The following is a 16924-nucleotide window of genomic DNA, read 5'->3' as shown; positions in this document are numbered from 1 at the left end:
AATGAAAAAATGATTATGGAGTTCATCCTTCAACATGCTCATCACCTCATCTACTCGTTTGTTGTCACGTGTGCAGTTTGTTGACAGCCAATCACTGATCATCATTTATGATGTCATCAGTCCCACGCGCTTTACGGCCAGGTTAGCCCCTCCCACATCCTCCCTTCAATGACCGACCAAGGATAAACTATTTTGAACATTCCACAAGCTTCTCCTCGCCAGATGACCAGCTTCAATTGACCATCATGTTCTCCTATTTGGTGTCATGTGACCCGTTGTCCTCTTTTCGGCCATTTTGTGTCTTTCCACTAAATCAACGTTCTCCTTTCATGTCAGGCGGCGTGGTCTTCCAACGTCTCCTCTTTCTTTCCTCCTCTCCACCTGCTTTGATTCCTCGTCTCGCCTCTTTAGGCTGAGAAAAGTCTTCTTCTGGTCTCGCCGGGGATGAAGATGAAAGTCTGCGTATGCGGACGTGGTTACCGCGGTAACGCCTCATCTGTCGTGCTCGCCTTCAGCCTCGAACGAGAAAAGTAAGCCGAGGTGTTCTTCATCGTGTTCATTCTCACGCGCCTTCTGGAAGCTATGACGCTCATGCGATCATTAAGGAGTCATGTGACTCTTGCTAATTAGCTAGCTTAATCATGACGCTGGACTGTGACATCACAAAGTGTTGGTGGGGGCGGGGCCGGGCTTGGAAACGGGAAGAAGGAATGATGAAAATAGAAAATCGAGAAGGTCAAAGAGCAGGATTGGTGGGTGGGAGACGGGGGTCTAACGGGAATCAAACAGCGGGGAGGGAGCATTCATCTCCACTCATCCACAGGGGGGAGACCGGCAGACTCACTGATAACACAACAAAAGAAGAAGAAAGACGCTTGTTGATCCGAAGAGCACGAATGCTCATCCTCACGAATATGTGTGTGTGTGACGCCTCCACCATGACAAGGCTGCATAGGAAGCAAGGACAGAAGGAAGGAAGGATGGAAGGACAAAATAAAGGAATGAGAAAAGAACCTTAAGCATGTTTTTGGAATGTGGGAGGAAACCGGAGTATGCACGGGGAGAACATGCAAACTCCACACAGAGATGGCCCAGGGTGGAATCGAACCCTGGTCTCCTAGCTGTGAGGTCTGCGTGCTAACCACTCGACCACCGCGCAGCCAAGTTTGGAAATTATGTTGAAAAAAATTAACATTAAAAACTTTTATCCGCTAATTAAAAATTCTCATCTTCATCCTGGGGAACCAAATTAGACATCATCATCATCATCATCATCAGCGTCACAGAGACATGCACCCCCCTGGCGTCCACTACAATGACCTTTGACCTCCAGCAATCATGCCAGTAGGTCTCCCTCCCCCACACACACACACACTATTTGCCATCACCCCCCCCCCCCCCCGCTAGAAAGGCAAAGTTGAACCTCCCAGAAAGATCCAGTGTGTGTGTGTGTGTGTGCGTGTGTGTGCGTGTGTGTGTGTGTGTGTGTGTGTGTGTGCGTGACTCTATTAATTTTTGGTGTGTCCGCCACCCAAAGCGTCTGGCCTACAAAGGAGAGTCACAGGAGGCCTCAGGGAAGTTAGGATGATGTGCTATCTTAACACGATGCTAATTCAATTAAGAAGCAGGTTAGCTCAGGAGGAGGGACTTGTGTGTGTGTGTGTGTATGTGTGTGTGTATGTGTGTGTGTATGTGTGTGTGGATGTGTGGATGTGTGGATGTGGATGTGTGTGTGGATGAAAAAATACACAAAGGAAAGAGGAGAGGATAGAAAGTGATAGGTAGCTAGGTAGGTAGCTAGGTAGGTAGGTAGATAGGGAGCTATGTAGGTAGGTAGGTAGCTAGCTAGCTAGTTAGCTAGGTAGGTAGGTAGGTCGGTAGCTAGGTAGGTAGGTAGCTAGGGAGGTAGGTAGGTAGCTAGGTAGGTAGCTAGGTAGCTACGTAGGTAGGTAGCTAGGTAGGAAGGTAGCTAGGTCGGTAGGTAGCTAGGTAGCTGGGTAGGTAGGTAGCTAGGTACGTGGGTAGCTAGGTAGCTAGGTAGGTAGGTAGGTAGCTAGGTAGGTAGGTAGGTAGGTAGGTAGGTAGGTAGGTAGCTAGGTAGCTAGGTAGCTAGGTAGCTAGGTAGGTAGGTAGCTAGGAAGGTAGGTAGGTATCTAGGTAGGTAGGTAGCTACGTAGGTAGGTAGCTAGTTAGGAAGGTAGCTAGGTCGGTAGGTCAGTAGGTTGGTAGGTCGGTAGGTAGCTAGGTACGTGGGTAGCTAGGTAGCTAGGTAGGTAGCTAGGTAGGTAGCTAGGAAGGTAGCTAGGTAGCTAGGTAGCTAGGTAGGTAGCTAGGTAGCTAGGTTGGTAGGTAGCTAGGTAGGTAGGTAGCTAGGTAAGTAGCTAGGTAGCTAGGTAGCTAGGTAGCTAGGTAGCTAGGTAGCTAGGTAGGTAGGTAGCTAGGTAGGTAGCTAGGTAGGTAGCTAGGTAGGTAGCTAGGCAAGTAGCTAGGTAGCTAGGTAGGTAGCTAGGTAGGTAGCTAGGTAGATAGCTAGGTAGGTAGGTAGCTAGGTAGGTAGCTAGGTAGGTAGCTAGGTAGGTAGCTAGGTAGGTACGTAGAGGCCCAGTTGACGAGACCAGGTCACGGGGTTCCAAGACGCCATGCTGTAAAATAGTTTGCAATCAAACCCTTTCACGAGTTCACGCCATCACAGGAAAACCCGACAAACGACAGCAGACTCCCGCTTCCCCTCGCTTTCCTAAATGGCCGCCATCAATACTTGACAATCTCTGGCGGCTCACGGATCCTTTCCGCCTGCGATCGATGGCATCCCGCTATGAGCCGTGACGAGGATCGAATGCATGTCATGTGACATGTGTCATGTGACCACGCCCCTTCTCAGGTTTGTGTGTTTTCATCCTTCTTTATTTGTCTGCATGTATGTGAGCCTCATTTGCATACATTTACATTACAGCGAGTGTGTGTTGCTAAGCTAATCAGACGATGCTAGCTGTTCACTGTGTGCTGATTAATATCCTGTTAGCTTCCCGTGGCGTCGGTTCCTCCATACATCCTTTGCCCTCATTAAGATCATGGCTGCCATACTCAGCACGCTGGATTTTATTTTGATTGGATGAAGCTTTGGCAAAAGTTTGTTTGTCTTCTGGAACTTAGCTACTCGAGCTTGGGTGTACAAAGTACGGCCCAGGGAGCATTTTAGGTCCATTTATGGATGTAATCGGCCCACAGCCTCGACATCAGCACTTTCACGTCCTCTGATTGGTTCATCCGATGGTGGCTACGTATTTAGTTAGAGTACTATGTACTGGTGCAGTGATACTGCATGTAGTATCTACTGGCTCTCACGGTGTCCGCCCCCCCGAAGCCCCGGGTTCCAGGTATTTGTTCCTCCAACATGCGGAGAGGCCACACCTACCTTGAAGCTGGCCAGCTGGGCTGAGGCTTCGCTGTCCCGGCGGAGGCAGGAGTTGAAAATGAGGAGCTCGGTGTGTCGTAGCCACGCCTTCAGCTCCTTGATGCGGGCCTGCAGCTGCTCCAACATGGCGGTGCTGAGCGGCGAGAGAAGGGTCTCTGCTGACGCCGGCCGGGGGCGCACCTTGGCGGGGGAGCAGCTGATGATCTGCGTGGACCCTGAGTGGCCAGCCAGGATGTTCTGGAAAAAGGAAGACACGTGTCCAATGGATCCATGTCTGATCTGGATTACATTTTAGCAGGGTGGATCCTTTTTGAGGCGTCAGACGGTTTGCCAGAACCTCTAGTCTGGGTCTAGTCTAGGTTCCATGGCCTAGCCGAACACCTCCCACATCCGCGTTTTTGCTTCGACCACTGTCGAAGCCGAGTGTCGCTTGACCCGACGGTACTTGTCAGCTGCTTCAGGAGACCCGCAAGCCATCCATGCTCCATCGGACCCCTAGTTCAGCCCTAGTTCAGCCCTACTTCAGACCTAGTTCAGCCCTAGTTCAGACCTAGTTCAGCCCTAGTTCAGACCTAGTTCAGCCCTACTTCAGACCTAGTTCAGCCCTAGTTCAGACCTAGTTCAGCACTAGTTCAGCCCTAGTTCAGCCCTAGTTCAGCCCTAGTTCAGACCTAGTTCAGCCCTACTTCAGCCCTACTTCAGACCTAGTTCAGACCTAGTTCAGCACTAGTTCAGCCCTAGTTCAGCACTAGTTAGTCATTATGTCTTAATCCTGTTATTATGGTCTAATAATAAAATAAAATAAAATAAAATAAAATAAAATAAAATAAAATAAAATAAAATAAAATAATTCATTTAAATAAATAAAATAATTCATTTAAATAAATAAAATAATTCATTTAAATAAATAAAATAATTCATTCATTCATTTTCTACCGCTTATCCTCACAAAGGTCGCAGGGGGTGCTGGAGCCTATCCCAGCTGTCTTCTTGGGGCGAGAGGCGGGGTCCACCCTGGACTGGTGGCCAGCCAATCCCAGGGCACATATAGACAAACAACCATTCACACTCACATTCATACCTATGGACAATTTGGAGTGGCTAATTAACCTAGCATGTTTTTGGAATGTGGGAGGAAACCGGAATACCCGGAGAAAACCCACGCATGCAAACTCCACACAGAGATGGCAGAGGGTGGAATCAAACTCCCGGCCTATGCGCTAACCACTAATCCACATCTCTTTGACAGTCTCCGACAGTCTCTTCACTAGATTTGTCGCTAGTTGCTTCTTTGACAAAGAGTATCTAGACGGGTCCCGAAATGTCGACACCACGTTGCTATGTTGGCAATACTGATCCCTCCTGCTACATCTTCTTATTCTCTGGCTAACCGGGTGTGTTGTAACGTCAGAGATGGCCGAGGGTGGAATTGAACTCGGGTCTCCTACCTGTGAGGTCAGCTCGCTAACCACTCGACCGCCATGCAGCCCAATAACAATAATAATAATAATTATTATATTAATAATAATTAAAATAATAGCAATAAAAAATAAATTAATCGAGACTGTGGTCAGTTAGCTTTTTGTTTGTTCTGATATTAGAATGGTCTTTGCCGTCAGGAAAACGAGGAACGGCTGGCGTTTGTACTTTTCACGGCACTTTGAAAGAGTTAGCCACATTAGCATACATAAACGCCCCCGTTACTCTCTGCCAGGTGAAGGCTCAAAGGTCTTGAAGATGAAAGTTATTTGAGTTGTGTTTGTTGTGGCTGACAATGGCAAGCGTTGAAAGGTCAGCGTGACCTCATGAGGCGAGCGTAGGTGAGGACGTAAAGGTGATTGTCGCTTCCACACTTTGTTGATTAATTCGGGCGCGTGCAGCGGCGAGGCGACAGCTGGCGGTGCCTCATCAGGACGATGAAAGGCGACGACGTGACTTTGTTCCGGGGAAGAAACAAAAACCCTTCTCCTGTCGACCGAGTTCGCCGCCGCCGCCGCCGACGCCATCTGCGAGCGTCTCATCTCCTCGCCGCCCCTGATCGCAGTGGCAACGTTAGCGGAAGCGTGCGAGCGCGCTCTGACATATGTAAGCGCCCCTTTCCAACAGATTCCATCTCAGAAATTGAACGACGGCAGCAGATGAGGCGTCGCTCTTCCGCCGCAGTAAGCAGGCTGTGATTAAACTTCATGTTTGGACCGCCGCCCGCGCCCGTCGCCCGTCGCCAGGGGACAAAGTGGCGGGAAGCAATCACATGCCGAGGATATTTGATGCTAAAGTGGACCTGAGGAACTCAGAATTCCACCTCTATGGATGCTCTCGGTCCGCGTCTTTGCTAATCCAAGTCTGACATCATCAAATGGAGGAGTGCTTTTATTGTGTTATTGTGTTATTGTGTGTGTTTGTGTGTGTGTGTGTGTGTGTTACCTCCAGCTGTGTCCATGTGTGTGTCAGGTTGTGGATCTGATGGTGGAAGTTTGAGGGCAGTTCCGTCACGCTCCTCTTCAGAGACTCCGCTCGGCCCAGCAGGCTGGTCTTCCTGTTCTCCATCGCCATCAGCTCAGCGTGGCTACTCTGCACGCACACAAACACACACACACACACGTCATGACACACTGACACACTCATGTACAGTCACACATAAATATGGGCTAATAACTATAAAAGCAATCTTCACTGGCTAAATGTACTGCAAAAAAAAGGCCAGTAAGGATAATTCATAATGCCGCCTCCAGAGAACATACTAACTCCTTATTTCTAAAATGACAAATACTTCAACTTGCTGATATAGTTCATCTTCAAACAGCTAAAATAATGCATAAGGCTAAAAATAACCAATTAGCTAAAAATGTCATCCAATACTTCTCACATATGGTACCCATTATGTCATCGTATTCTTCAGTATGAGACAAAAAATAAAAAATAAAAAAAGAAAAGAAAATAAATAAAAATAATAAAATAAAAAATTTATAAATATAAAAAAAGTATAAAGTATAATAATTTATATTATATTATATTATATTATATTATATTATATTATATTATGAAAGCAGGAAGTGAACAAATGTAAGAGTTAGTGATTGCAAAAGTACCAGATGGAGGGGTAGGATTTAATAAGCTTTGCTTCTTCCTACTCCTTTTGGACATGTGGAACTGGGAACTGATTATGGGATGCACTCAATTGGAATCTGATGCATGTTCAAATGAAATCAAACCATTACCATTACCATTACCATTACCATTACCATTACCATTACCATTACCATTACCATTACCATTACTTTTCTCTCGGTGTTGTAGGAATACTCCTTAGAGCTCGTCGGGTACTAAGTATTGGCTACCATGGAACCAATGATAGCTTACATTCAGGTTGAGAATACTTCATCAGTACACTTCAAGTATACTAGGTGCAAATTATGAAGGTATAGTACAGTCGAATATCCACGACTGTCGTTGCGTTTTGAGTACAACATCCGGGTACTGACCAAGGATGCACTTCTGTACTCGACAGTATAAGTATAAGTACACGAGTGCAACAATTGAAAGTACAAGAGCCTTAAAAGACATCCTCAAGAGCATGAAGTTCGTGTTTCCGCTCGCTTCTACTTCCTGCGTGATGTCTGAGAAGCGCTGCGGAGGCGGAAGCTATTTTGGAATCAGAAGGTAAACAAGGTTTACTTTTAAACCAACAGCAGCGACAAAATGACCAAGAATCGTCTTCGTCTTTCGTCAATCACTTCCTTCATCTTTATTTTCTTCCCCGTCACGCTTGCTCGTCCTCGTCTGCGTTGTTAGTGCAACTCTTCATCTTTTTAGCGCCTCTTCCCTCCTCCTCGCTCCTCTTTTCATTTTCTGCATCGATAGCTGCTTGATTCTACTCTTCCTCGTCCTTCATCATTACCGCCGCCGCCATTTGAATATTTAAATGTCTCCAACGGCGCACGCACGCCCGTGTTTCTGCTCACGCTGACATCAGAGCGGCGGTGGCGGCGGCGGCCATTTCTCAATGTCGTGGATCCTGATGGAGATGCTATCTTCTGCGGCCCGGCCACCATCCATCCCCTTCACTTAGGAAGGAGGCGGAGCAAGGAGCTAAACGTGTGGACCAACAGCCAGGAAGTGCTAAGATTTATTTGCTGATGGCCAATGTTGATGGAAAGTCGGAGGAAGGACGTTTATCCCTCACTTGTTTGCTTGGAGGAAGCCATTGAAGAGGAAGAGGAGGGAGGAAGAAGGCGGACATTAAAATGCATGAGATCCAAACTTGGAGATAAATGCTGATCTTGGAGAAATGGGGGTGAGAGGCGGAGGTGCACGGATGGCTAGTTGCGATGTATTCACGCCTGGGGACGATCGCCATGCAAGGATGGACGGAGATGTGAAGGCCCGAGGACGACGGAGAAGGAGGAGGAATGCACACTTCCCCACTTCCTGGTGGAAGAACGTTCCAGACTCTGTGGCGGTGTCTCAAACGGAATCCCGGATAGGCTCCATCTTATCCGTCACTCTAACGAGAATCACAATTCCAAACAATTATTTTAACCCCCGAGAACCCCTCAAATTTAAATTTTAGGGGGGTTGAAAGTCAGCCAATGAGCTTCCAAGAGGTCTCACGGTCATGTGACGTTTCCCCCCTTGTGTTCTCCTGTTTGGAGTCTGAAAAAGCCAACCTACTAGGACCCTTGGGGGCCATTTTGGACGTAATACACCCCCATTATAAATGCATGTTGTTTTGATTTGCAATAGTCTTGATGTTTTTTTCTCAGTTGTCCACAAAAACACCGGAGGTATTCCGGTACCTCGACTCCGGATCCTCTACTTCAATCTCTACTTCAATCTCTACTTCAATCTCTACTTCAATCTCTACTTCAATCTCTACTTCAACCTCTACTTCAGTCTCTACTTCAATCTCTACTTCAATCTCTACTTCAATCTCTACTTCAATCTCTACTTCAACCTCTACTTCAGTCTCTACTTCAATCTCTACTTCAATCTCTACTTCAATCTCTACTTCAATCTCTACTTCAATCTCTAGTTGGCTCGCACCAGCAATGAAGTTTACTTGGTCACGCACGGCCGGTTACCATGGCTACCACCGTCCTGTGAGTCCCACCATGGAGACAGAAGTACTTTTTCATGTTGGAATCAAATACAATTAAAAGTTGCTTGGCATCTGGACGAGAGTCATCCGACGTGTTATGTGACTAATTGAAACAAATGAGTCGCCACTTAGCTTCCATATGCCGGAGAGCACACGTAAAACACTCCTAAGGCACGAACCGTGCTGCCGCCCCAAAAACCACTCCTAAGGCACGAACCGTGCTGCCGCCCCAAAAACCACTCCTAAGGTACAAATGATGCTGGTCTACACTGAAGACGTTAGGACATCTTGGAATGGGAAGTGATGACAACAAAGCTAACACATACTTTCTTCCTTTCTACCCAAACACACAGGGAGGAGGGAGGAAATGGGGGGGGGGGGGGGGGGGGGGTGAGTGCAATGATAGGATGAGGATGAGGATGTTGGCAAGTATGGGGGACAAGCACTTCCAGTAGAATATCTTGTAAATATTCATGAGCGCAGGCTGACACCACAGCAGAAAGCAGTCACACATGAAAAACATTTCATTTACTTCCTCATTCGGGATAAGAACTTGGGGATGAGACACTTTGGATTGGACGAGCTGGACACTTTAGATGGGACATGTTGGACGTGACACTTTATATGAGACATGTTGGACAAGACACTTTAGATGGGACATGTTGGATGAAACACTTTAAATGGGACGTGTTGGACGAGACACTTTATATGGGACATGTCGGATGAGACACTTTATATGGGACATGTCGGATGAGACATTTTAGATGGGACATGTTGGATGAGACATTTTAGATGGGACATGTTGAACAAGACATTTTAGATGGGACATGTTGGACGAGACACTTTATATGGGACATGTTGGACGAGACACTTTATATGGGACATGTTGGACGAGACACTTTACATGGGACATGTTGGATGAGACACTTTAGATGGGACATGTTGGATGAGACACTTTACATGGGACATGTTGGACGAGACACTTTAGATGGGACATGTTGGATGAGACACTTCATGTGGGACATGTTGGACGAGACATTTTAGATGGGCCATGTTGGATGAGACACTTTAGATGGGACATGTTGGATGAGACACTTTAGATGGGCCATGTTGGATGAGACACTTTAGATGGGCCATGTTGGATGAGACACTTTAGATGGGACATGTTGGATGAGACACTTTAGATGGGACATGTTGGACGAGACATTTTAGATGGGCCATGTTGGATGAGACACTTTAGATGGGACATGTTGGATGAGACATTTTGGATGAGACACTCTATGTGAGGCATGTTGGATGAAACACTTTAAATGAGACATGTTGGCTGAGACGTGTTGGATGAGACACTTTATATGAGACATGTTGGATGAGACACTTTATATGAGTCGTGTTGGATGAGACACTTGATATGAGAAATGTTGGATGAGATACTTGATATGAGAAATGTTGGATGAGACACTTGATATGAGAAATTTTGGATGAGACACTTGATATGAGAAATTTTGGATGAGACACTTTATATGAGACATGTTGGATGAGACAATTGATATGAGAAATGTTGGATGAGACACTTTATATGAGAAATGTTGGATAAGACACTTGATATGAGACATGTTGGATGAGACAATTGATATGAGAAATGTTGGATGAGACACTTTAAATGAGAAATGTTGGATGAGACACTTTATATGAGACATGTTGGATGAGACACTTTAGATGAGAAATGTTGGATGAGACACTTTATATGAGAAATGTTGGATGAGACACATGATATGAGAAATGTTGGATGAGACACTTGATATGAGACATGTTGGATGAGTCAATCCAAATGAAAAGTGTTGAATGAGATAGTTGATATGAGACACTATGTAAATGAGACATGCTGTATGAGAATTGATGCTGTATGCTAGCTATGCTGGACTCAACAGAGGGAGCAACAGAGCTAGCTAGTAGTAGCCACCTGGATGTTAGCGGTGTTCAATAGAAGACATTGACCCAATATTTATGCCTACATCCTGGTTCTTTCCATTTTACAACCACACAAACGCATCACAATTTAAAGAGAATTTTATCGTCAGTGGGAATGTCGGAAGACAGAAGCAATTTCCGGAAGTCTTCCTCACAAACCGAAAGAGTTAGCAGTTCTGCCGTACTGTAAACAAAATGAACCGATGCCATACCGTTACTACTACTACTACTACTACTACTACTACTACACAGTATGGTGTGTATGTGTGTATATGTGTGTATATTGTGTATGTGTGTGTGTGTGCTAGGAGAGTGTGTGAGAGGAAAAAAGGGAACATTAGGGCACATTTTATTCCTTCTCTTCTCCCTGCCCCCTCTCGTGTGTGTGTGTGTGTGTGTGTGTTGTGTGTGTGTGTTTGTGTGTGTGTGTGTGCGTGAATGTCTCCGGTGGAGATGGATGTCCCACTGGCTGTGAAAGAACAGGAAGTGGCACACTGACACTCCATTTATCCCCTCACACACACTCCAGCTTGTGTGTGTGTGTGTGTGTGTGTGTGTGTGTGTGTGTGTGTTAAATAGATGAGTTTGTACACACCAGTCAAAGTGTTTGACATTGTTGACCTTCAGGCCTCTCAAGGACACGATGAGGGATGGTGGCTGACGTTGTGTTCAAAGCTACAATGACGTTCTCATTTAGTCTATCACAGTGTGTACAACTACAGTATACACAACTACTGCATAGTAGTAGTGTGTACAGTATATAGAGTACATATAGTGTATACTGTACATACAGATAGAGTATGAGGTCGTAGGAAGCGCTTGAAGGCATCAGAGAGGTTTGGGAGTTTGTGTTGAGCGAATGAAAGCGGACCGTTTGGACAAGAAGGAAAAGCAAAGAGACGTTCCCTACGAGGCGCCCACAAAAGAGCCGGGAACACGTTTTAATTGTTGCCATGGAGACCACATGAATGAGCCATTTGACTGGCCGCTAAAGACGTCTCGCCATTCACCGCATCACGTGTGTGTGTGTGTGTGTGTGGGTGTGTGTGTGTGTGTGTGTGTGTGTGTGTGTGAGTATAAAAGCTCATCAATCAGCATAGAAAGACAAACAGTGGAATGTTTACATGGACAACCTACAGCGTACAACATTCCCATGACGCCATCTTTGTTGACGTCTACCATCCAGCATGCTGTGCTGTGATTGGAGCGTTTGCGGCTGTTGGTGCCAGCCGACCTTTGAGAACCAAAGAACCATGGGAAATTTATCCCTGAGAAAAAGGCCAAATTAAGCCAAAAGACGAGTTACGCAACTTCTAGCTAAATATGACTTTATTTATTCTTCTGTGTCTTTATTATCTCACCATGAGACACTTTATATGAGACATGTTGGATGAGATATTTTGGGTGAGACACTTTATATGAGACATGTTGGATGAGACACTTTATATGAGACATGTTGGATGAGACGTGTTGGATGAGACACTTTATATGAGACATGTTGGATGAGACGTGTTGGATGAGACATTTTGGATGAGAGACTTTATATGAGACATGTTGGATGAGACACTTTATATGAGACATGTTGGATGAGACACTTTATATGAGACATGTTGGATGAGACGTGTTGGATGAGACACTTTATATGAGACATGTTGGATGAGACGTGTTGGATGAGAAACTTTATATGAGACATGTTGGCAGAGACATTTTGGATGAGACGTGTTGGATGAGACACTTTACATGAAACATGTTGGATGAGACACTTTATATGAGACATTTTGGATGAGACATTTTGGATGAGGCACTCTATGTGAGGAATGTTGGATGAGACGTGTTGGATGAGACACTTTATACGAGACATGTTGGATGAGACATTTTGGATGAGACGTATTGGATGAGACATGTTGGATGAGACGTGTTGGATGAGACACTTTATACGAGACATGTTGGATGAGACATTTTGGATGAGACGTATTGGATGAGACACTTTATACGAGACATGTTGGATGAGACATTTTGGATGAGACGTATTGGATGAGACATGTTGGATGAGACATGTTGGATGAGACGTGTTGGATGAGACACTTTATATGAGACATGTTGGATGAGACGTGTTGGATGAGACACTTTATATGAGACATGTTGGATGAGACATTTTGGATGAGACGTGTTGGATGAGACATGTTGGATGAGACACTTTATATGAGACATGTTGGATGAGACGTGTTGGATGAGACACTTTATATGAGACATGTTGGATGAGACACTTTATATGAGACATGTTGGATGAGACGTGTTGGATGAGACACTTTATATGAGACATGTTGGATGAGACACTTTATATGAGACATGGTGGATGAGACATTTTGGATGAGATGTGTTGGATGAGACACTTTACATGAGACATTTTGGATGAGACGTGTTGGATGAGAGGTGTTGGATGAGACACTGAGAGCTGGTCTTCTGCATGGAGAGGAGCCAGATGAAGTGGCTCTGGTATCCGGTTGGGATGTCCAACAAGTAGGACAACTCGGGAAAGACCATGTCTGTCAACTGTCCTGGGAACGCCTCGGAATGGACCAGGAGGAGCTGGATAAAGCAGCAGGGGGGAGGGAAGACTGGGCTTCCATGCTTAGGCCGCTGCCCCCGCAAGCCAACTTAGGAATAAGATGGATGGATGGATGGATGGGTGGGTGTGGCCACAGCATGTAGCATCATGTAGAAGTATTGATTAAGATGGATGGGTGGGTGTGGCCACAGCATGTAGCGTCATGTAGAAGTATTGATTAAGATGGATGGGTGGGTGTGGCCACAGCATGTAGCGTCATGTAGAAGTATTGATTAAGAACCACATGACGCGTGGAGCTGATCTTGGTGCTGACCATCGTATGGTAAAGGGGAGTGGCCTAGCTGTCGTGTTTACTGGCCAACCTTGACTCGACCTTGACGCTGACTACTTTTTGATTTGCCGGATGAGCTTTCCGCTGGTTTCGGCGTGCCAGCGTGGAGTTTGAGTCAGACGGCGTTCCTGGGAAGCCACGAGTCTCCGGAGAGACAAGGAGAGGAGCGCGGGAGAGAGAGCGGGCAGGAGAGGGGAGGAGGATGGAGAGATGCTGCTGAGTCGTGTCTCTTTGTTCTAAAGCAGATATATCCCCGACTTTATCAAGACTGACAGAACAAACGCTCAGGAAACTGTCTCCCACAGGACACCTAATCCACACACACACACACACACACACACGCACACACACACACGCAGAAGAATCTTTGACAATGAGAAGGTAAAGGTTTGACGATACACTGAAACACACACACATGTTTAAATGTGTGTGTGTTAAGGTGACATCCAGCGACATCAAGTTATTCTATGAAGCTGATGATAAATGATTGGCCCCTCCCCATGACACGCCTCCACGAGTCACATGATTGTAAATTAATGCAATTAATGGGATTCATGGAAACAACCCTATTTCCTTTCCTTTCTGTTTTCATTCCTCATCAGCTCTTGACACTTTAGTCCAGACCAAAGATGGACACTTTGGTGTGGCTGGTTTAGCATCCACACTGCTGTTTTGGTCACGTGACCAAAAGCGGCGCCGTACAGAATAATATGACACATTCTGGAAATCTTTCCAAGGATCTCCTAGTATTCCATGTATATCCTCAAATTGTCAGTGCTCTGTGAAATTGAAATTCCGGGCTTGTAATTGTGACTTTATTGAGGTATGGTGATGATAATATGAATCTTGGATAACATTTGGTCTTTTCCTGATTGATGATGTTATCCTGGACATCATAACCTGACGGGAATATTGTACTTTGATTGAGTGCTTCTGCTATCAACTGTAATTGCATCCTGGTAAATGACTGGGAGTGGAAGTCATTGTTATTGTTCATCATATACGGGATGTGATGTTTGCAAATATACACACTTTATGCTACCAACATATTACAATATTGGAATTTTGGAAATTGTTCTTTCACCATCGATAATTAGCGTGAGAAGTACCTTGAACGCCTCCTGCCACACACAAAACGAGAAGCTAGGCTATCGTGACGGGGCCAAACGTGAAGTTAATTATGTATGTTTAAATGAATAATTAGATATGATTAATAAATTGCGGCTTCTGTATGCGGGTGGACTTTGAGCAAAAATACGCTTTTATTCTTTGGGCCTCTTGTGATTGAGTTGTTGGCCGTGGAAAAGACCCTGAAGTGGACATGGAGGTTGAACTTGTTTAGCATCAGCAGCTCCTCCCAATTGTAGATGGGAGGGCAAGGTGAGGAGCGGTGAGGAGACGTGATGGCAACAGATGGTAACATTGATAAAGCTAGAGCAGAGGTGGGCAAACTACGGCCCGGGGGCCACATGCGGTCCGCTAAGTGTTTAAATCCGGCCCACCGGTTGCTTCCAAAGTATTTAAACCTTTAACATACAAGTTGTAGAGTAGTTGTTGTAGTCAGGTATGTTCACGTACTCGTTAAGAGTCAGTTTTTATTGTAATTTCGATATTAGTGTAATATTTTTGTAGCTATGGCGTAGAAAACCTGTTAGCATACACGCCAGCCATTAGCCATGCTTATGCTTCAAAGTGCTTCATTCATTTCAATGCTAACTTGGGTTTGGGTTTCCTTCCTTCCTTCCTTCCTTCCTTCTTTCCTTCTTTCCTTCCTTCCTTCTTTCCTTCCTTCCTTCCTTTCCTTCCTTCCCTCCTTCCTTCCTGCCTTCCTTCCTCCCCTCCTTACTTCCTTCCGTCCTTCCTTCCTCCCCTCCTTCCTTCCTTCCGTCCTTCCTTCCTTCCTTCCTTCTCATCCTTCCTTCCTTCTTTCCTTCCTTCCTTGCTTCCTTCCTTCCTTCCTTCCTTCCTTCCTTCCTTCCTTCCTTCCTTCCCTCCTTCCTTCCTTCCTTCCTTCCTTCTGTCCTTCCTTCCTTCCTTCCTCCCCTCCTTCCTTCCTTCTTTCCTTCCTTCCTTCCTTCCTTCCCTCCTTCCTTCCTTCCGTCCTTCCTTCTTTCTTTCCTTCCTTCCTCCCCTCCTTCCTTCCGTCCTTCCTTCCGTCCTTCCTTCCTTCCTTCCTTCCTTCCTTCCTTCCTTCCTTCCTTCCTTCTGTCCTTCCTTCTTTCCTTCCTTCCTTCCTTCCTTCCTCCCCTCCTTCCTTCCTTCCGTCCTTCCTTCCTTCCTTCCTTCCTTCTCATTCTTCTCATCCTTCCTTCCTTCTCATTCTTCTCATCGTTTCTTCCTTCCTTCCTTCCTTACTTCCTTCCTTCTCATCCTTCCTTCCTTCCTTCTCGTCCTGTTCCTTCTTCCTTCTCGTCATTTTTCCAATCCAACATAATTCCCATCTTCTTAAATGGTGTGTTTCATTTATGGGAAAAGAAGAAAGTGTGACAACAAACTTGTTCCACCTCCCGCCATACACCCGTCCTCCCCCGCCGTCCCCCGTCCTCCCCCAATGGAGGGCAGCACAGGAGGATAGAAGCAACAATTACATGTGAAATTAGCTTCGCCTCGTAGCCGCCAGTGTAATTTCAACCTTCTGAGGCATGGAGAAGTCATCTGTCTCTAATTAAACATTCTACCGCTCTCTCTCGAAAACTTCGCTTGTCCTGTGGGGGGGGGCTAGGTGGGTGTCGATGTGTGTGTGTGTGCTTTCATTCAGTGCAGCTCACATTTTTAAGCGGCTGTAAAACAAACTTTGACTTCTATTCATTTTGATTTGCGAATATCAACCTGACTTCATTGTTTGCAGTACTACTAGTTACTCCGCAGTATTCAGTCATTCCTGAAGTATTTTATAAACTGGCACACATGACTATGATTGATTACGGAACACAACACTGAAGACCCTCAATTATTTCCTGGTGTGTCCCATACACATCTGTAATTCACTGGTTCACGCTGCACGCACCGGGGCTCGAACACGAGACCTACGGTATGGGAGACCAGAGTGCTGACCGTTGGGGAAAGAGCCCGGACTGGCGACTCAACCCTTAGCACAGCTCTTAAAGCCGAGGGAGTGAAGCCCTTGGTCATAAAGACGTTATAACACACCCGGTTAGCCAGAGAATAAGAAGATGTAGCAGGAGGGATCAGTATTCCCAACATAGCAACGTGGTGGCGACATTTCGGGACCCGTCTAGATACTCTTTGTCACGAAGCAACTAGCGACAAATCTAGTGACGAGACTGTTGGAGACTGCGGCCGAGTGGTTAGCGCATAGGCCAGGAGTTCGATTCCACCCTCGGCCATCTCTGTGTGGAGTTTGCATGCGTGGGTTTTCTCCGGGTACTCCGGTTTCCTCCCACATTCCAAAAACATGCTAGGTTAATTAGCCACTCCAAATTGTCCATAGGTATGAATGTGAGTGTGAATGGTTGTTTGTCTATATGTGCCCTGTGATTGGCTGGCCACCAGTCCAGGGTGGACCCCGACTCGACCCTAGCT

At 45.9% G+C, this 16924-nt stretch overlaps 1 protein-coding gene across 9 annotated transcripts in view; it reads right to left on the bottom strand.

Annotated features, from left to right (window-relative positions):
- The window catches only part of LOC131140205 (A-kinase anchor protein 6-like), a 94056-nt gene that overhangs the window by 16469 nt on the left and 60663 nt on the right, over positions 1–16924 (bottom strand). For all 9 annotated transcript variants that reach the window (XM_058090410.1, XM_058090415.1, XM_058090414.1 and 6 more), the window contains 2 exons: positions 5840–5986; positions 3416–3652 (listed from right to left, as the gene is read on the bottom strand). In XM_058090410.1, coding sequence (XP_057946393.1) covers positions 3416–3652; positions 5840–5986 — 384 coding nt within the window. The remainder of the gene's footprint in view (positions 1–3415; positions 3653–5839; positions 5987–16924) is intronic.

Source organism: Doryrhamphus excisus, chromosome 13 (assembly GCF_030265055.1).
Source record: "Doryrhamphus excisus isolate RoL2022-K1 chromosome 13, RoL_Dexc_1.0, whole genome shotgun sequence".
Lineage (NCBI taxonomy): Eukaryota > Metazoa > Chordata > Actinopteri > Syngnathiformes > Syngnathidae > Doryrhamphus > Doryrhamphus excisus.
Note: the sequence above shows the minus strand (reverse complement) of the source record. Positions and strands in the feature narration are given on the sequence as shown.